The 20,875-nt window shown below is 45.3% G+C and overlaps 1 protein-coding gene across 1 annotated transcript in view; it reads right to left on the bottom strand.

Annotated features, from left to right (window-relative positions):
• Nucleotides 1–20,875, bottom strand: part of NOC2L (NOC2 like nucleolar associated transcriptional repressor) — a 32,836-nt gene that overhangs the window by 9,934 nt on the left and 2,027 nt on the right. Inside the window, exons 3-10 of the mRNA XM_051988879.1 lie at nt 18,038–18,218; nt 17,720–17,836; nt 16,331–16,451; nt 16,155–16,245; nt 1,419–1,497; nt 1,169–1,279; nt 529–642; nt 75–263 (exon numbers count right to left, since the gene is read on the bottom strand). Of these exons, the coding sequence (XP_051844839.1) occupies nt 75–263; nt 529–642; nt 1,169–1,279; nt 1,419–1,497; nt 16,155–16,245; nt 16,331–16,451; nt 17,720–17,836; nt 18,038–18,218 (1,003 nt within the window). The remainder of the gene's footprint in view (nt 1–74; nt 264–528; nt 643–1,168; nt 1,280–1,418; nt 1,498–16,154; nt 16,246–16,330; nt 16,452–17,719; nt 17,837–18,037; nt 18,219–20,875) is intronic.

Genomic DNA, 20,875 nt, shown 5'->3' with positions numbered 1-20,875 from the left:
GAGGAAGCCCCCGGGCCCTCCCGCAACCCTCCTCCCACAACCCTCCTCCCCGTGCCCGCCCCTGCGGGCCGCACCTTCTTGTTCATGGTCATGGCGTTGCGCAGGTGGATGGCGAGCTGGCGGATGTAGAGGAAGGCGTGCTGGTAGGAGAGGGCGGGGTCCAGGGCGCACATCTCCGTCAGCGAGCGCTGCATGAAGTTGATCATGGGGAGCACGTTGGGCGAGGTGAACTTGGAGTTCCTCACGTAGGAGATGTACATTTGCTGCGAGGGGAGGCGGGCAGTCAGGGGGGGCCCGGCCCGGCCTCCTGCTGTTCACACCGAACCGGGGCCCGGGGCCCCTCCCTCCCGACCCCGAATGCCCACAGGAAGGAGGCGCTCGGTCCCCGGGACAGAGGCCGTGCCCGCCCGCAGGGTCCCAGGGCTTGTCCCCCCCCGCCCACGAGACCCGGGCCAGGCTGCCGCCCCCCCGATACAGCGAGCGCACCGGGCCGACGGAGCCGAGGCCGCTTGGGGCCCCGGGAGTCACCTTGAGAACGGGGCTCAGGAAGGGGTCCTTCTTGTGGCGGCAGACCTTGTTGATGACGAGGAAGGCCAGCACCCGCACCGTCTCCTCGCCCGTGCTCCAGAGCAGGACCATCCTCTGCGGGAGAAGCTTTCCATCAAGCGCGGGCGTCTCCCCCCCACTGCACCCACAGAACGCAGCCAGGGCTCCCCCTCCTCCATCAGGTGCCACGAGGGCCGCCCCCCGCCCTCCCCCCACTCTCGGCCGCCCGCCTGACTCGGGCCCTGTCACGTATTCCTCCCCCGAGCCCCAGAGGGCCGAGCTCCAGCGCACTGGCTGTCAGCCCTCCCGGAGCAATTACGGCGGCCATCGGCCAGCGCACGGAGGGGCCGGGGGGTGGCGGGAGACGGGAGGCCCGGCCATGCGTTATGGATGGGCTGTGGCGACAGAAGCAGAGCGAGGAGCTCCCCGGGGGGCCCAGGAGGCCCGGGCTCCTCTCTGTGCGCCGGAGGACCTTGCCCAGGGGCCAAGCCGGCTCGCAGGTTTTCTTTCTACTGCAGCCTGTCCCGGGAGGCGAGGAGGGGGCTGCCCCCAATGGGGGGCACTGGCAGCAAGGCTCCAGGGGGGAGGGCTTACCTCCCCCAGCCCAGGCCCAGGGCCTCACCTTGAGCAGTACCCGGCACTGCTTGGGGAAGGTGAGATAATAAGGGACAATGGCATTGATGTGCTGGAGGACGGCAGTGGCCACGGACGCCTCGGTCAGGCAGGACACCAGCTGCGGGGGGAAAAAGAGCGGGAGATCAGAGCAGACATGAGAATGGCCGAGACCCCCTCCAGAAAAGCCCCCCGCCCCCTGGTTCTAGGAGCCTGCAAAAGCACAGGCAAGGCAGGGGCCCCGGACCCCTCCCCGGTACCTGGGTGACGGAGTTCAGATACGACTTGACATCAAGCCGCAGCTTGGTCCAGAGGGGGCTGCTGGACGGCTGCACCAGCCTGCAAGAGAGAGGGGCGTCAGCGTGGGCCCCCGGAGAGGCTCGGGTCCCGAGTGCGAGTCCTGGCTCGGAGTCTCCCTCCCCCCAGGCTGCTCCCCTTCCCCATGGCTACGTGGGCGTGCATTTAGAACATACGTGTCTCCTCCAGACAGGAAGTGGACACGTGTAGAATCACACACGTGTATGCTGCGGCATTATCTGTGCGCGTGCACCATCTGCCCCGTGAGAACGAAGCTCCCAAGGAGCAGACATTCTTGTTCTCTCTGTTACCACAAAGTATCAGCCAGCACACACAACAGGTGCTTAATAAATGCTTGCTGAATGTGTCCTGAGCTCTCGGCAATGTCTGGCACACCACAGGTATTTAATAAATGCCTCTCTCTCAGCCTCAAGCTCCATTTCTCCTCTCAGAGCCTCAGTTTCTTCATCTGTACAATGGAGACAAACACTGAGCTTTCCCTACCCCGGGGACGAGTGGCTTTGAAAGCTTCAAGACCTGAGATCCGGGGATGCTTCTCCTCACATTACTGCTACATGGGGAACCCTGGACACCATCTATACTAGCCGGGCTCCGAAGTCTCACTTGTCTTTTGTGGGGAGGGGGAGAACACGAGAGAAGGGGAGCAGAGAGAAGAGAGACCGCTGATCTTTGAAAAAACAAACCAGGGGAGCCAGGGAGTGCAGGGGGTGGAGCACGGGCCCTGCAGCCAGGGGGTCCCGAGTTCAAATCTGGCCCCGGACACCTGACCCTGATTGGACGACTCTGGCAGGTCACTTGAACCCGACTGCGTCACAAAAAAAAGGAAGAACAAAGAGAAAGCCAGACATCGTGCTAGAAACGTGAGCTACAGAAACAAGAAAAAGAAAGGGGAGGAAGGAGAACAGGAAGCGAGGAGACAGAACTCGGCGCCCGCAGAGAGCCAACCACGAAGCAGGGAACACTGGGAGGCCCCGGCCCAGCCCCGGGACAGACAACAAAGCCACGAAGGGAGAGTCCGCCCCAACCCGAGACATGCAGCTGCCCTGCTCGGGCAGACCCGGGGCCTGGCGCGGCCTGCTGAGACCCAACCCCGCACGAGTCCGGCCGCCGCCCTGCTGACGTCATCGGTGCTCTTCCGAAGCGGGGGACGCACAGCACTATGCAAACAGCCTGTGCGGCTGTGCATGTGTGACCTGTGTCTGATTGCTCACTGCCTCGAGGACATTTGTAAAAACAAGCACTAAAAACATGTAATTTGGGAAAAATCAAAGGTTCAAAAACCCCGCAAAAATCAATACTGAGAATTTTTGTTTACATTTGAGAAAAAATAAGAATGAACATTATAAAATGAAAAACCAGGGCAAGTCCCCTTTTCCTGGGCAGTGGCCCTCACAGCCTGATGTCCGTTAGCCGACTCTCGGCCAGGGGGAGGGGGGAAGTTACCCTCCAGGCTGAGCCATCTCTCACCAATTTTACCCTCCTAACAAATTCTGGAGCGCAAGTACCGAGGCGGGGGAGGCAGCCATCCAGGTCTGGACAACCCAGAAGGTCTGTCTCGCTGGGTCAGAGCGGAGCAGGGTCCTGCACAGGCCACAGGCAGCAAGTCAGGGGCCAGTTGGGGCCAGCTGGACAGGGGGACAACTTGCGGGGGGGTGGGGGAGTGCGTGGCCCAGGCTGAAGGACTAGCAGGATCAAGAACAGGGCCGGGGCAGCAGTGACCACACCTCTCCTATTATACCACCCTGAGAGAACTGAAAACTTGTAGATCGGCAGAACTAGCTCTAGAAACAGCAGCATGAGAAGCCTGAAGCTTCTGTCCCTTGGGAGCAAAGCCCAACTTTAAAGTTAAACATCAAGAAATGGGCTGCAAAAAAACAAGCAAACAAGAAAAACCTAGCTATAGAGAGTTATTATGGCAAAGAAGAACTAGAGATCATTATCGAACACAAAATGGATAATTATGATTCTATTAAGTTAAAAGGTTTTTGTACAAACGAAACTAATACAGACAAGATTAGAAGGGAAGCAATAAACAGGGAAAAATTTTTTATATTTAAAGGTTCTGATAAAGGTCTCATTTCTAAAATACAGAGAATTGACTCTAATTTATAAGAAATCAAGCCATTCTCCAATTGATAAACAGCCAAAGGATACGAATAGACAAATTTTAGATGAAGAAATAGAAACCATTTCTAGTCATATGAAAAGGTATTCCAAATCACTATTGATCAGAGAAATGCAAATTAAGACAACTCTGAGATATCACTACACACCTGTCAGATTGGCTAGAGTGACAGGGAAAAATAATGCGGAATGTTGGAGGGGATGTGGGAAAACAGGGACATTGATACACTATTGGTGGAATTGTGAACACATCCAGCCATTCTGGAGAGCAGTTTGGAACTATGCTCAAAAAGTTATCAAACTGTGCATACCCTTTGATTCAGCAGTGTTTCTACTGTGCTTATATCCCAAAGAAATCTTAAAGGAAGGAAAAGGACCCACTTGTGCAAGAATGTTTGTGGCGACCCTCTTTGCAGTGGCCAGAAACTGGAAACTGAGTGGATGCCCATCAAGTGGAGAATGGCTGGGTAAATTGTGGTAAATGAATGCTATGGGATATTATTGTTCTGTAAGAAATGACCAGCAGGATGATCTCAGAGAGGCCTGGAGAGACTTACATGAACTGACGCTGAGTGAAATGAGCAGAACCAGGAGATCATTGTATAATACAATGATCAGTTCTGAAGGACGTGGAGCTCTCTTCAACAATGAGATGATTCAGCCAATTCCAATGATCTTGTGATGAAGAGAGCCATCTGCACCCAGAGAGGACTGTGGGAACTGAGGGTGGATCACAACATAATATTTTCACCTTTTTTTTGTTATTTGCTTGCATTTTTTCTTTCTCATTTTTTTTCCTTTTTGATCTGATTTTTCTTGTGCAGCAACATAATTGTATAAATACGTATGCACATATTGGATTTAACATATATTTTAACACATTTAACATGTATTGGGCACCTGCCATCTAAGGAAGGGGGTGGGAGGAAGGGGAGATGAAATTTGGAACACAAGGTTTTACAAAGGTCAATGCTAAAAAATTATTCATGCATGTTTTGCAAATAAAAAGCTTTAATTAAAAAAAGAAAGTTACTACAGTGAAAGGGAAGCTGAAAATGCAAATTCAGAAAAAGAAAACAAAGTCTGAAAGAAAAATGTGAATTGGTTTCAGCCTCTAGCCCTCTTTAAAAAACTTCTGAAGAAACTCAAAAAGGATTTTTAAAACCAAATAAGAAAAGTAGAGGAAAAGATGAAAAAAGAAATGAGAATAATGCAAGAAAATTAATTTTAAAAAAAGTTTAGTAAAGAATGCATATACAAAAAATACTGAAGAAAAATAATATCTTAAAATGTAGAATTAGCCAAATGGACAAGATACAAAAGCACAATTCTTTTCTTTTCTTTTTTTAATTAAAGCTTTTTATTTTCAAAACATGCATGAATAATTTTTTAGCATTGACCCTTGCAAAGCCCTTCTCTTCCAAATTAGCTCCTCATTCCCCCACCTCCTCCCCTAGATGGCAGGTAGTCCAACACATGTTAAATACGTTAAAATATATGTTGAATCCAATATATGTATACATATTTATACAATTATCTTGCTGCACAAGAAAAATCGGATCTATAAGGGAAAAAAAAAATGAAAACAAAATGCAAGCCAACAATAAAAAGAGTGAGAATGCTACGTTGTGATCCACACTCAGTTCCCACAGTCCTCTCTCTTGATGCAGATGGCTCTCTTCATCACTGAACATTTGGAACTAGTTTGAATTATCTCATTGTTGAAGAGGGCCATATCCATCAGAATTGATCATCGTATAGTCTCGTTGCCATGTATCATAATCTGGTCCTGCTCATTTCACTCAGCATCAATTCACGTAAGCCTCTCCAGGCCTCTCAGAAATCATCCTGCTGGTCGTTTCTTATCAATAATATTCCATAACATTGATAGGCATCCATTCAGTTTCCAGAAGAAAATAATTCTTTAAAAATTAGAATTGGATAAGCAGAAACTAATGATTCCATAAGACATTAAGAAATAGTAAAGCAAAATCAAGAATGAAAAAACTGAGGAGAATGTGAATCATCTTACTGGAAAAACAAATGATCTGGAAAATAAATCAAGGAGAGATAATTTAAAATTTTTTGGACTACCTGAAAGCCATGATCAAAAAAGGAGCCAGCACATTCTATTTTAAAATAAATTTTCAAGGAAAACTGCTCTGAAATCATAAAACCAAAGGGTAAGGTAGAAACTGAAAGAATCTACTGAGCAGCTCTTGAAAGAGATCCCAAAACAAAAACTCCTGGGAATACTGTAGCCAAATCCCAATGCTCCCCAGCCAAGGAAATTTTGCAAGCATCAGAGAGAAACAATTCTAACATCAAGGATCCACAGTCAGAATAACAAGATTTGGTAGTTTCTATATTAAAGAAGCAGAGTTTGAAATGTGATATTCTAAATTATGGTATATGAATATTATGGAATATTATTGTTCTGTAAGAAATGACCAGCAGGATGATTTCAGAGAGACTTCAAGAGACTTACGTGAACTGATGCTGAGTGAAAAGAGCTGAGCCAGGAGATCATCATATACTTTAACAATACAGTATGAGGATCAATTCTGATGGATGTGGCCCACTTCAACAACCAAGATGCAAATGAGTTCCAATAGAGCAGTAATGAACTGAATCAGCGACACCCAGCGAAAGAAGTCTGGGAGATGACTATGAACCACTACATAGAATTCCCAATCCCTCTACTTTTGTCCGCCTGCACTTTTGATTTACCTCACAGGCTAATTGTACACTATTTCAAAGTCTGATTCTCTTTGTACAGCAAAATAACTGTTTGGACCTGTATATGTATATTGTATTTAATTTATACTTTAACATATTTAACATGTATTGGTCAACTTGCCATATGGGGAGGGGGTGGGGGGAAGAAGGGGAAAAGTTGGAACAAAAAGTCTTGCAATTGTCAATGCTGAAAAATTACCCACGCATATAATTTGTAAATAAAAAGCTAAAAAAAAAAAAAAAGAAAAAGAAATGTGATATTCTAGAGGCCAAGGGAATTAGGATTATAACCAACCCAGCAAAACTGAGTATAATTCTTTGGATTGGGGATGAGAAGAATGAGCATTTATTGAAAAATAGGACTTTCAAGCATTTCTATTAAAAAGACCAGAGCTGAATAGAAAAACTGACTTTCAAATATAAGACTCAAGAAAGACAAAAAGACAAAGGTAAAAACGAAAGAGAAATCATCAGGGATTCAATAAGGTCAAACTGTAGAATGTTCTTATTGTTATGGCAGTTAAAAGGAGTATCTGTAATTAGATGGCACAGATATAAGTTAACTATGATAGGATGTAATTTAAAAAAATAAAATTAAGGGAGGGGAAAAAGGATGCACTGGAAAAAGGGAGAAGGAAGAGATAGCATAGGATAAATTATTTCACATAAAAGGCAGCAAAAGTAGAGACTTGGGGAAGATGGTAAGGGGAGGAGCCAACACTTCTTCCTTATTCTCATGGAAATTGGCTCAGAGGTATAACACACACTCAGTTGCACACAAAATTTGTTTTACTCTATGAGGAAGCAAGAGCAGAGTGAAACTAGAAAAGGGGAGGGCCTGATAAAGAGGAAGACAGACTAAGGGAGACAGAGGACAGAAGCAAAATACTTTTGAGGAGGGACAGGGTGAAAGAAAAGAAACAGAAGGATAAACGGGGGAAAAAAATAGGATGGAGAGAAATAAACAGTAATCATAAATATAAATGGGAATGGGATGAGTTCCCTTTAGGATTCTTACAAGGTGCTAAGTCGGTTGTCTAATTTTAGCATCATGCTTAGCAGTTCTCTGGTTCACTACTGTGTTTAGTACTTGTTGGAGTTCTACAAGATTCACAAGTCCAGGAGAGTCACAAGTTCAGTGAAGAGATTCAAAAGTCACAGCTCCCACAATCCCACTTTCAGAGAAGGAGTCAACCTTTAAGTTCACACCTTTAAGAGATCATATATAAGGAGCTCCCACAAGCCAACTAGAGACTTTTTGGGAGACTGAGAAGCTAAGATTTGGAAAAAGAGAGGATGAAACTGGAAGAGGCAAAGGGCTGGCAACAGGAGCTCTTGGAACCAAGGAGAGAGATGGGCCTCTAAGAAAGCTAACCAGGCTATTTTGGAAGAGACAATAAAAAGACTGGACTTTAATTCCTGGCTGCATTTGAGGTGATTATTACTTAGAACTGAGACGAAGGCTGCCTCCAGAAGCCACCCAAGAAACCTGCTCCCAGAGAACGATTATATTTTAGAGAACATCACACTCCCCCTTAAAACAGAAGCAGATAGTAGATAAAAAAGTAAATCCTACAATATGTTGTTTACAAGAAATATACTTGAAGCTGAAAGACACAGAGTAAAGGTAAGATATTGGAGCAGAATCTATTATGCTTCAAGTGAAATTTAAGAAAGCATGATCTCAGACAAATCAAAAGTAGGTCTAATTTAAAGGACTAAGTAGAAAAACTGCATTTTGCAAAATGTACCATAGCCAATGAAGTGATAGCAATGCTAAACTATATGCACCAAATGATATAGCAACCAGATTTCTTAAAGGAAAAGTTAAATGGGTCACGAGAGGAAATAGATAATAAAATGATATTATGGGAGACCGCAACTTTCTCTTCTAACTATATAAATCTTTCAAAAACAAAATAAAACAACCAATCAAAAAAAAAACCTTTTGTGTTTTTATATAAATATTTATTTAAATAGAGAATTTTAGAAAAGTTACATATGATAGACCTCTGAAGAAAAAAAATGGACCGGAATAGAAAGGAATACACCTTTTTCTCGGCAATACATGGCACCTCCATAAAAAAGAACTATATGACTTTGACATATTTAACATGCCATACTTGCCATCTAGGGGAGGGGGCGGAGGGAAGGAGGGGGAAAGTTGGAACAGAAGTTTTTTACAAGAGTCAATGTTGAAAAATTATCCATGCCAATAATAAAAAACAAATAAAATATTAGGAAAAAAAAGAATTATGTTGGAGCACAAAAAACTGACAACGAAATGCAGAAATATGATAAAAATTACATTCAACAAAAGGGTATAGAAACATAGATTAAAAATTAATTGGAAACTAATTAATCAAATCCTAAAGAATGAATGGGTTCTTTAAAGACACATTCATAGAAACAATCATTTCATTAAAGAGAATGACAGTAAAACAAGATACCAAAATTTATGGGATGTGGCCAAAAAAGTACTTAGTATTTAGAGGAAAATTTATATCTCTAAATGCTTATATCAATAAAACAGAGAAAGAACAGATCAATGAATTGGATAGGTCACCAGAGAAACTAGAAAAAGAGGAAATTTTAAATTCCCTCATTAAATACCAATCCTGAAATTCAAACAGTAATAATCAAAATAATTTTGAAATAATGAAATTGTAAGAAAGCCACTGAACTAACTGGTTCAAATAAGAGGTGGTTTTATGAAAAAGACAATAAGCCATTGGTTAATTTGATTTAAAAAAATTATCAGTATCAAAAAAATGAAGAGTGAATTCACTGTCAACAAAGATGAAATTAAAACAATTATCAGATACTTTGCCCAATTACATACCAATAAAGCTAATAATTTAAATGAAATGGAAGAATATTTAAAATATAAATTGCCCAGATTAACAGAAGAGGGAAAAAAATATTTAAATAACCAGATCTTAGAAAAAGAAACTGAAGAAGGCATCAATACTCTCTTAAAAAAAATTTCCAGCATCGGTCCAAGTAAATATTATATTTAAGTCCAATACTATAAAGTTTTGGAAAAAAAGACATAGGTGTCCTTCCATATTGAGTGATACCTAAACCAGGAAAAGCAAAACCATAGAAGGAAAACTGTAGACAAATTTCCCTAACAAATAATGACTTTAAAATCTTAATTAAACGATTAGGGGGATTAGAGCAATATATCACAGAGATCATACACCATGACCAGGTGGGACTTATACCAAGAATGCAGGACTGGTTCAATATTCAGAAAACCATCAGCATAGCTGACTATATCAATAAGAAAAACGACAAAAACCATATTATGATCTCAACAGATGCAGAAAAAGCTTCTGACAAAATACAATACTCATTCTTAAAAACACTAGAAAGGATAGGAATAAGTGAAACTTTCCTTAAAATTATAAAAATAAATTCCTTAGATCCAGCCATTCTGGAGAGCAATTTGGAACTATGCTCAAAAAGCTATCAAACTGTGCATATCCTTTGACCCAGGAGTGTTACTACTGGGCTTATATCTCAAAGAGATTTTTTTTTTTAAATAACTTTTTATTGACAGAACCCATGCCAGGGTAATTTTTTTACAACATTATCCCTTGCATTCACTTCTGTTCTGATTTTTCCCCTCCCTCCTTCCACCCCCTCCCCCAGATAGCAGGCAGTCCTATACATGTTAAATAGATTACAGTATATCCTAGATACAATATATGTGTGCAGAACCGAACAGTTCTCTTGTTGCACAGGGAGAATTGGATTCAGAAGGTAGAAATAACCCGGGAAGAAAAACAAAAATGCAAGCAGTTTACATTCATTTCCCAGTGTTCTTTCTTTGGGTGTAGCTGCTTCTGTCCATCCTTGTTCAACTGAAACTGAGTTAGATCTCTTTGTCAAAGAAATCCACTTCCATCAGAATATATTCTCAAACACTATCGTTGTTGAGGTATATAATGATCTGTTGGTCCTGCTCATTTCACTTAGCATCAGTTCGTATAAGTCTCTCCAGGCCTCTCTGAAATCATCCTGCTGGTCATTCCTTACAGAACAATAATATTCCATAACATTCATATATCACAATTTACTCAACCATTTTCCAATTGATGGGCATCTATTCATTTTCCAGCTTCTAGCCACTACAAACAGGGCTGCCACAAACATTTTGGCACATACAGGTCCCTTTCCCTTCTTTAGTATCTCTCTGGGGTATAAGCCCAGTAGAAACACTGCTGGGTCAAAGGGTATGCACAGTTTGATAACTTTTTGAGCATAGTTCCAAATTGCTCTCCAGAATGGCTGGATGTGTTCACAGTTCCACCAACAATGTATTAGTGTCCCTGTTTTCCCACATCCCCTCCAACATTCCACATTATCTTTCCCTGTCACTCTAGCCAACCTGACAGGTGTGTAGTGGTATCTCAGAGTTATCTTAATTTGCATTTCTCTGATTAATAATGAATTGGAGCATATTTTCATATGGCTAGAAATAGTTTTAATTTCTTCATCTGAGAATTGTCTGTTCATATCCTTTGACCATTTATCAATTGGAGAATGGCTTGATTTCTTACAAATTAGAGTCAATTCTCTATGTATTTTGGAAATGAGGCCTTTATCAGAACCTTTGACTGTAAAAATGTTTTCTCAGTTTATTGTCTCCCTTCTAATCTTGTCTGCATTAGTTTTGTTTGTACAACAACTTTTCAATTTGATATAATCAAAATTTTCTATTTTGTGGTCAACAGTGAGCTCTAGTTCTTCTTTGGTCATAAATTTCTTCCTCTTCCACAGGTCTGAGAGGTAAACTATCCTATGCTCTTCCAATTTATAATCTCATTCTTTATGCTTAGGTCATGAACCCATTTTGACCTTATCTTGGTGTATGGTGTGAAGTGTGGGTCAATGCCTAGTTTCTACCATACTAATTTCCAATTTTCCCAGCAATTTTTGTCAAATAGTGCATTCCAAAGAGATTTTAAAGAAGGGAAAGGGACCTGTATGAGCACGAATGTTTGTGGCAGATCTCTCTGTAGTGGCCAGAAACTGGAAACTGAGTAGATGCCCATCAGTTGGAGAATGGCTGAATAAATTGTGATATATGAATATTATGGAATATTATTGTTCTGTAAGAAATGACCAGCAGGATGATTTCAGAGAGGCCTGGGGAGACTTACACGAACTGATGCTGAGTGAAATGAGCAGGACCAGCAGATCATTATATACTTCAACAATACTATATGAGGATCAATTCTGATGGACTTGGCCCTCTTCAACAATGAGGTGAACCAAATCAGTTTCAATAGAGCAGTAATGAACTGAACCAGGTACACCCCGTGAAAGAACTCTGGGAAATGACTATGAACCACTACATAGAATTCCCAATCCCTCTATTTTGTCTGCCTGCATTTTTTATTTCCTTCACAGGCTAATTGTACACTATTTCAGAGTCCGATTCTTTCTGTACAGCAAAATAAAGGTTTGGACATGTATACTTATTTTGTATTTAATTTATACTTTAACATATTTAAGATGCATTGGTCAACCTGCCATCTGGGGGAGGGGGTTGGGGAAGGAGGGAAAAAGTTGGAACAAAAGGATTTGCAATTGTCAATGCTGAAAAATTACCTATGCATATTATCTTGTAAATAAAAAGCTATAATGATAATTTTTAAATTCCTATTAAATTATAAAATTAAAATTCCTATAAAATTATAAGTAATGTCTTTCAAAAACCATCATCAAACATTAGCTACAATAGAATAAACTACAAGTCTTTCCAATAAGATCAGGCGTGAAACAAAAATGCATTATTATTATTTCCATTACTCAATAATGGACTAGAAATCCTAGTTATGGCAATAGTAATAAGAGGAAAAAAAAAAGAGAAAGGAATTATAATGGGCAATGAGGAAACAAAACTATCACTCATCACTCCTAGATGATATGATGGTGTATCACCTAAAAACCACTTGAAATAACTAATTTTAGCAAAGTTTCTATATGTAAAACAAAGCCCCATAAATCATCAGCATTTTAATATTTTACCAACAAAGTCCAGCAGCAAGAGATAGAAAAATTAACTTAAAATAACTACAAACAATAAAAAAATACTCGGGAGTCTCCCCGGCAAGACAAACCCAGGAACTATAAGAACACAATTATAAAACACTTCATACAAATAAAGCCAGATCTAAACAACTGATAAAAATATCAATTGTTCATGGGTAAGCTGAGCCAACAAGATAAAAATACCATTTCTGCCTAAACAATTTATCTAATACCAAACTACCAAAAATTATTTTATAGAAAAAAGTGACAAAATTCATCTGAAAAAACAAAGTCAAGACGATCAAGGGAATTAATGGAAAAAAAAAAATGAAAAAGCCCCAGTAGTATCAGATCTCAAAGTGTAATACAAAACAGTAGTCATGAAAATAAACTATTACTGGCTAAGAAACAGAGTAGTGGATCAGTGGAATAGACTGGGTACCCAATATGCAGTAGTAAATGACCGCAGTTATCTAATGTTTTATAAACCCAAAGACAAACTTTTCAGCCAAAAATTCCCTTTTTGACAAAATCTGCAGGGAAAACTGGAAGCGGTTTGGGCAGAAATTAGACATAGACCAACATGCTCACCAGATACAAAGATAAGATCAAAATGAATATATGATCTAGAGATAAGGGGAGATACCAAAAGCAAATTAGGGGAACATGAAACAGTTTATCCATCAGATCTGTGGATAAGGAAGAATTTAGGACCAAACAAGATAGAGAACATTGTGGGAATAATATGGATAATTTAGATCACATTAAATTGAAACGGTTTTGCACAAACAAAACCAATGCAGCCAAGATGTCAAGGGAAGCAGGAAACGGGGGAAAGGGGAGGGGGGGAATTTATGTGTTAAATGTTTCTGGGTTAAATGCCTCATTTCTCAAATACAGAGAACTGAGCTAAACTTATAAAAATAGAAATCATCCCCCAACTGATAAATGAGCAAAGGAAACGAACAGGCAGTTTTCAGAAGAAATCAAAGTGACCTATAATGATATGAAAAAAAATTCTACATTTGTATTGATTAGAAAAATGCCAATGAAAACAGCTCTGAAATGTCACCTGATAACTATCCAATCAGCTAACAGGACAGAAAGGAAAAATGACAAATGGAGGAAAGGACGAGGGAAAACTGGGACACAATGGAGTTAGTGGAGTTGTGAACTGATCCAACCATTCTGAAGAGCAATTTGGAACTATGTCCAAAGTGTTATAATATGTGCATGTCCTTTGACTGAGCAACACCAAAAGGTCTGAAACCCAAAAGAGATCAAAGAAAAAATATTAACAGCATTTCTTTTTATAGCGGCAATGAACTGGAAACTGAGGGGATGCCCATCACCTGGAGGTTGGTTGAACAAATTGCAGTATATGAAAGCAATGGGATTTTATTTCTGTTAAGAAATGATGAGCAGGAAGTTATCAAACTGTACATACTCTTTGATCCAGCAGCGTTTCTGCTGGAATCATATCCCAAAGAGAAGGAGGGAAAGGGACCCGAATGTGCAAATATGTTTGTGGCAGCCTCTTTGTAGTGGCCAGAAACTGGAAAGTGAGTGGATGCCCATCAGTCGGGGAATGGCTGAAAAAATTATGGTATACTTGGTTGTAAAATATATTGTTCTATTATTCTATTGTTCTCTAAGAAATGACCAGCAGGATGATTTTAGAGAGGCCTGGAGAGATTGACATGAACTGATGCTGAGTGAAATGAGCAGAAGCAGATCATTGTACACGGCAACAAGATTCTATGATGATTGATTCTGATGGACATGGCTCTCTTCAACGAGATGAATCAAACCAGTTCCAATGGTCTTGTGATGCAGAGAGCTGTCTGTACCCAGAGAGAAGACTGTGGGAACTGAGGGTGGACCACAACATAGCATTTTCACTCTCTCTGTTAATTGTTTGCTTGCATTTTATTTTTTTCTCATTTTTTTCCCTTTTTGATTTGATTTTTCTTATGCAGCAAGATAATTGTATCAATATGTATGCATATATTGGACTTAACATATATTTTTACCATGTTTAACATAGATTATACTACTTGCCACCTAGGGGAGGGCATGAGGGATGGGAGGGAAAACCGGAACATAAGGTTTCGCAAGGGCTAATGTAGAAGAATTATCCACGCAGAAGTTTTGAAAAATAAAAAGCGAATTTAAAAAATTATTTCAGAAAAATCTGGACTTACATGAATTGATGCAAAGTGAAGCGAGTAGAAGCAGGAGAACACTGTACACATGTTGTAACAGTAATCAACAGTGAATGACTTAGCTGTTCTCAACAATACGATTCAAGACTATTCCCAAAAACACATGATGAGAAATGCTATCCTACCTCCAGAGAAAGAACTAATGAAGTTTGAATGCAGACCCAAAGCATGCCTTTTTATACTTTAGTCGTCTTCTTTTTTTTTTTAAACTGTTTCTTTCACAATGTGGCCAATAAGGACATGTTTCACATGACTGCACATGTATAATCTGTAGAAAATTCCCTGTTTTCTCCAGAGGCGAAAGGGAGGGGGAGAACCTCAAACTCAGATTTTTTTTAAATTTTGATAATAACTTTTTATCTTCAAAAATACAAAGACAGTTTTCAAGATTCCTGCTTGCAAAACCTTGTGTTCCAAATTTTTCTCCCTCCTTTCTCCCAACCCCCCCCTCCTAGATAGTAAGTAATCCAATATATGTTGAACATGTGCCCTTCTTCTATATATATTTCCACTTTTAGTGTACTAAACAAGAAAAATCAGATCAAAAATGGGGGGAGGGAGGTGAGAAAACTAACAAAAAGCAAGCAAACAAGAAAAAGATGAAAATACTGTGTTGTGCTGCATTCAGGCCGCAGGCCTCCAGCTGAAAGGAGACGGCTCTCTTTCTCTATCCCAAGTCTACTGGAACTGGCCCTGGTCACCCCATCGTTGGAAGGAGCCCTCCCTGCCCATCAGTTGATCATGACATAATCATGTCATGTACAACGTTCTCTGGGTACTTCACTCCACTGAGCATCGGTTCGTGTAATCAGTTCTGAAATCAGGCTGCTGGCCGTTTCTTATAGAACCGTAACATTCCATCATACCCCCATCCTGTAACGTGTTTAGCCACCCCCCCAACGACGGGCACCCACTGTTTCCAGCCAAACTCAACCCTTAAAAAAACTGTTTTACAAGTAATTGGAAAAAACCCCAAATTTCCTACTTAAATAAACCAAAGGTGTCTAGTGCTCCCCGAGTCCTCCCGATGGCAACGGCTTTGGCTGCCTGCGGGCTGGCTTTGCGGGAGCTCTCGGGTCAGCGACACTCACTGACCACCACCCGCTGCAGGGCTGCCCTGTACACCCAGGGAGATGAGAGTCCGTCATGGGCACAGGCCCGCTGGCCCAGATGGCGTGAGCCAAGGCGGTGGAGGGAAGGGAGAAGGCAGAGCTTGAGCTGGATCTGGCTTCGGGGAGGGGGGTTCTGGGGAGCCGAGTAGCTGAGACAGGGCAGCCCGGGAAGTCAATCAGGCACCGGGGGGAGCCAGTGAGAGCCTGCCTCCCCTGCAGACACTTTCCCCAAGGAAGAAAAACCAGAGTCCTTTTTATGGCCTTCGAGGTTCTCAAAGAGCTTTACTTGTATGCTCTAACTTGGGTCTCCCTGCCCCCCCCAGGGAAGGTACAGCAAACCACCACTCTGGGAAGAAGTGCCAGAGGTGGGACTCTCCCTCAGGTCTCTCCGCCCCTGAGCCCCCCCTCCCCCCACCGCGGCAGCCCCCCTTACTTGGTCCTGTCTTTGGGCGGCTTCAGCTGCAGTAGCTTCTGGAGGCAGGGGAACAGGTCCCGAATGCAGAAGGTGATGATGGCGTTGAACACTGCGGAGGCCGGGGAACACGCACAGCATTAGGGGGCTCCCGGCCTCCCACGACCAGCCCCCTCCCCCACTCGCGCCAGGCTCACCCGCGCTGTCTGTGATCCGGAACTTGCTGGGCTCCTTGTGCTCCTTGTCCTCGTGGGTGGTGGACACGGCGGCCCGGAAGGCCTGCAGGACTTCGTGGAAGAGGCGCGGCGAGAGGTCCTTCTAGAAGTGGGCAGGAAACAAGGGGCGTCGCGGACCCGGGGCCAGGCTCCCTGAGGGCAGGCGAGCCGGCCCCCTCACACAGCCCCTGCTGGGGGCCAGGCCTCTGCTCCCCAAACACCTGCTCCCTGGGTTCCCCCAACCACCCAGCTGGGGCCAGGATCAGCTCCCTTTTACAACTGGGCAAACTGAGGCCAACTAGGAGAAGTGACCTGCCCAGGGATACGTGGCTGAGGGATGTGGGAGGCCAGACTGGAACTCAGGGCTCCCTCCTCTGGGTCTCAGAACGAGGGGAACGGGCCGGGGGACCTGGAAGGAGGACGGCGTGTGGGGAGGAAGGTGAACCGGGCCTGGACACGCAAGGTTCGGAGGCTGGGCTTATTGAGCCTCGAGGAGGCTGGAGCAGCCAGACCGGCCTCACCACGGGGGCTCTGAATGAGCCGGGCCAGGTCAGTCCTGATGGTTCGGCCCAGAGAGGCCGTGGGAGCCAAGTGTGGGTCACTACGTGTCACTCTGTCTGCACTGTCCGGTGTTCTCACTCTGTTGTTATTTGTTTGCATTTGGTTTTTTTTCTCATTTTTTTCCTTTTTGATCTGATTTTTCTTTCACAGCATGAGAACTAGGAAATACGCATACACATGCTGGACTTAGCCTATGTTTTTAACACATCTAATGCATATTGGGTTACTTGCCACTTAGATGAGGGGAGGAGGAAGGGGAGGAAAGCTGGAACACAAGGTTTTCCAAGGGTCAGTGTTGAAAAACTATCTGTGCATGTTTTGAAGGTAAAAAGATTCTAATTAAAAAAATTAAATTTAAAAGAAAGTGACACTATAAACAAATTAAAAGAACAACAACAAAACCCCCCAAAGCCAAGGGTGGTTCAGCTGCCTGGGTGAGGGGGGGTGTCTGAGCCACAGCAGGGAGGTGGGAGAGGGATCCGGCTCGGAGCAGCCGCCCCCAGCTCCCGGCTCAGACCCGGGCCTCTGCGGGCCTCATGTCTGCTTGGGTTTAAGGCTCCCTGCCCCCACACACACTTCCTAGTGTCTGAGCCCGGGTCTTGCTGCCCATCAGCCCCTGCTCTTCAATGTCACCATGGGTTGGGGGGGGAGGGGGGAGGGAGGGAAAAGGGGGTCACCTGCTCAGGTCACAAAGCCCCAGAGACCCGTGGGATGGAGAGAGAAGGCCTGAGCTCCGGGGACGGAGGCAAGAGCCGCAGACAAGGACAGTCCTGCCCCTCCAGCCAGCTCTGCTCTCCCTTCCCCCCTCACCTTGGCTGACTCTTTCCACTGCTCCACCATCTTGAGGGTCAGTTTAGCCCGCTTGGATCGGCTCTTCCGCGTGCTCTGCTCCTCTTCCTCCTCCCCCTCTTCATCCTCACTGGCTTCCTGAATGCAGCAGGGCCAGGGTCAGTGGTGAGCAGCAGCTCCCTGGCCCCAGGGCCCCAGCAGTGGCAGACACAAATGGCATCAGGACCAGCCCCGCAGTGGGCCGGGGTTCTCCAAAGGCGGGTCCCACCTCCCCTCCTACTGTGCGGCCTGTGGCCCCCCCTGCCCACCCCACTCCTACTGTGCAGAGCCCCCCCCCACCTCCAGCTCCTCCGGGAGCGTGTGGAACTTCTCTTCCTCCTCTTCCTCGGAGCTGTCCGAGTCATCAAAGTTCAAGAGCGTCTGGTCGTTTTCCTGGAGGAACTTGTAGAACTCGGGGTCCTTGTCCTTCAGCCTCGAGAGCTGGTCTTTGTGCTCGGACGCCTGGCCCTTCCTTAACTTCCTGGGGACAAGGGCGGACGGGGTCAGGACGGCCACGGAGCAGAGGCGCGTCGCTCTGCTGCCCGGTTACCGCCTCCCCACGCCACACTTGGAGCACAGATTCCGGGGTTCAGCCCCTTATGGTTCAGCACAAAGGAAGTAACCCCCAAAGAGGGGCTCAGGACAGAAGGAGCGATCTGGGCCGAGGCTCGGAGGCCTGCGGGTGCAGGGGAGGAGGGGCAGCCCAGCGGGCAGGGGAAAGCAGCGCCAGGGCAGCGACAGGGGGGGAAGAGGGGGGGAACGGCCCTCGAGGAGGCCAGAAAGAAGGGAAGCAGAGGCGGGGGAGACGGGAGCCCACAAGTTGGGAAGCGGAGCTGGGAAGGGGGAGCTAGAGAGGGAGGGTACCCACAGGCAAACCACAAAGAACCCAGGTTCCGGGCGATCCAAGCATACCTCCCTCGGCCGTAAGACACGTTACGGTATCCTGGAAACATTGGAGCATCTGAGGGATCCCGGGGAGCGCAGTTATTGGGGGGTGTCAGTCCAGGCTAGCTCCCCAGGATAGCACTAGAGGGAGCTAGCCTGGACTGACTCCTCCCAATAACTAATCCAGCAAGGTCCTCCGGCTGGCCGAGCAGACAAAGTAGAGAGGGCAGCCACGGGCTGCTAGGAGGAGGGCAACTGGCTCGTGGAGGGCCCGAAAGGGTCAGTCCTCAGCCAGCGTGGCCCCCGGGAGAGGCGCAGCCTCCGGGCATAGGGAGGGGCCGCCATCCTCAGCCCTGGGCAGGCAACGTCCAGAGAGAGCAGCCAGCGTAGCCAAGGACGTAGGGGTCGTGTCAAAGGCCTACCCAGGCACCCGTGAAGGGAAAGGGCAGAGAGATGCCCCCCCATGGGGGGACGGCTGCCACTGGCAGGTGCCCATCCCCGGGGATCCGCAAGCGGGCGTGTGGGGTGGGGGCCAGGCCAGACAATTCCCACACTCCTAAGCGAGTGCTTGGTCCTGAGCAGCCGGAGGAATGGCGAGCCAGCGTAGGGAGGGAGGGCAGTCACCCAGCACAAAACGTTACGGGAGAAAGACGGGCTGAACCAAAACAAATGGGGGGAGGTGGGGGGTACAAAGCCACAGACACCAGAACCCTGAATGGTCAGAAGCAGAGGGGTCACCTGACAGAGAAGGAAACTAAGGTTGACAGAGCGAGGATCGAGACTAGGAGCCCAGACTCCAAAGATAGCATACTGCCCCTCATGACAAAAATCAGTAAAAGGACCAAAAAAGCTGGGGGTTTCAGAGCTGACTTTTCCAGCTTTGGACAAAACCCTCAGATGGAGCACCTAAAATATGGCTGGTGAGCATTGGGTCAGGAGCCAGCCTCCTTGGGGCAGCAAGCCCCGCTCAGCACAGAGGAGCCTGGATAGCTTCCACTGGTCCTGATGGAGCACAGAGATGCTCTGCCCAGCAAAGGGTTTGACCAAAAAAGGTGCCTCGTGTCTCTCCCCGGGGGAGAACAGAGAGGGGCTCTGACGAGTCAGACGGGCCCAGAACTGCCTGGACGGCTGGCCCACAAGCATCCAACAACTGTTCAATGGCAGCAGGCTGGAAGCTTCCAGTTCCCCATCCTGGATTTGGCCTGTGCTCTTTAATCAACAATTAATTTGATTGTCAACAATTTGGGAAAAAAAGGCACCGGGCTATTTTCTCAAAGAGATTGTGACAGGTCAGAGCAGCAGGATGATTCAGTAAGAAGAAATTCAACAGAAATAAGTGTAGAATTCCACGTGTGGATTTAAAAAACTTCAACTTCATCCGTACGAGACACGGGAAGTGTGACGAGAAAGCAGTCTTAAATAAAACATCTGGTCTAACCCAGTTCCAATTGATCAATGATAGACAGAATCAGCTACGCTCAGAGAAGGAACACTGGGAAATGAGTGTAAACTGCTTGCATTTTTGTTTCTCTTCCCAGATTATTTTTACCTTCTGAAAACAATTTCTGCACACATATGCTGTATCTAGGATATGCTATAACATATTTAACATGTATAAGACTGCCTGCCATCTAGGGGAGGGAGAGGGAGGGAAGGGAAAATCAGAACAGAAGTGAGTATAAGGGATAATGGTGTAAAAAATTACCCAGGCATATGTTCTGTTAATAAAAACTTATCCCCTCCCCCCAAAAAATAATAAAAAAAAAAGATCTGGGGATTTTAGTGGACCCCCAGCTCATTCCAGGTCAGCAGTCATCACTGGGGCAGCAGATTTAAAAGCTAATGGGAGTCTTGGCTCCTGGGAAAAAGAGGTAACAGAGAAATCACAGCCTGCCTTAATTAGACCTCATCTATATTGTAATGTAACGAAGAGGGTAACAAAGATGGCCAAGGGCCAGGAGATGTGTTCCCCACACTGGCCCACGGAGGCTCCTCAGGTAGAGGAGAGACCTCCTGACAGCAGAGCCGTCCTCAGGGGAAAAAGGCTACCAGGGGAGCTAGTGGGCATATCCCACCTTGGGGGCCTTCAAATAAAACCTGGATGGCCCCTTTTTAGGGGTGCTAGAAAAGGGAACTGCACCGTGTGCAAGCACAGACAGATCGGCCTGCCTGTGGTCCTGGGAGATCTGAGCAAGGCGACTTTCAGATAATCCGAGGTCATTTATCACCTCTTCCTGGTCTCCTCAATCCCAC

The sequence above is a fragment of the Antechinus flavipes genome, chromosome 3, assembly GCF_016432865.1.
Source record: "Antechinus flavipes isolate AdamAnt ecotype Samford, QLD, Australia chromosome 3, AdamAnt_v2, whole genome shotgun sequence".
Taxonomy (NCBI): domain Eukaryota; kingdom Metazoa; phylum Chordata; class Mammalia; order Dasyuromorphia; family Dasyuridae; genus Antechinus; species Antechinus flavipes.
Note: the sequence above shows the minus strand (reverse complement) of the source record. Positions and strands in the feature narration are given on the sequence as shown.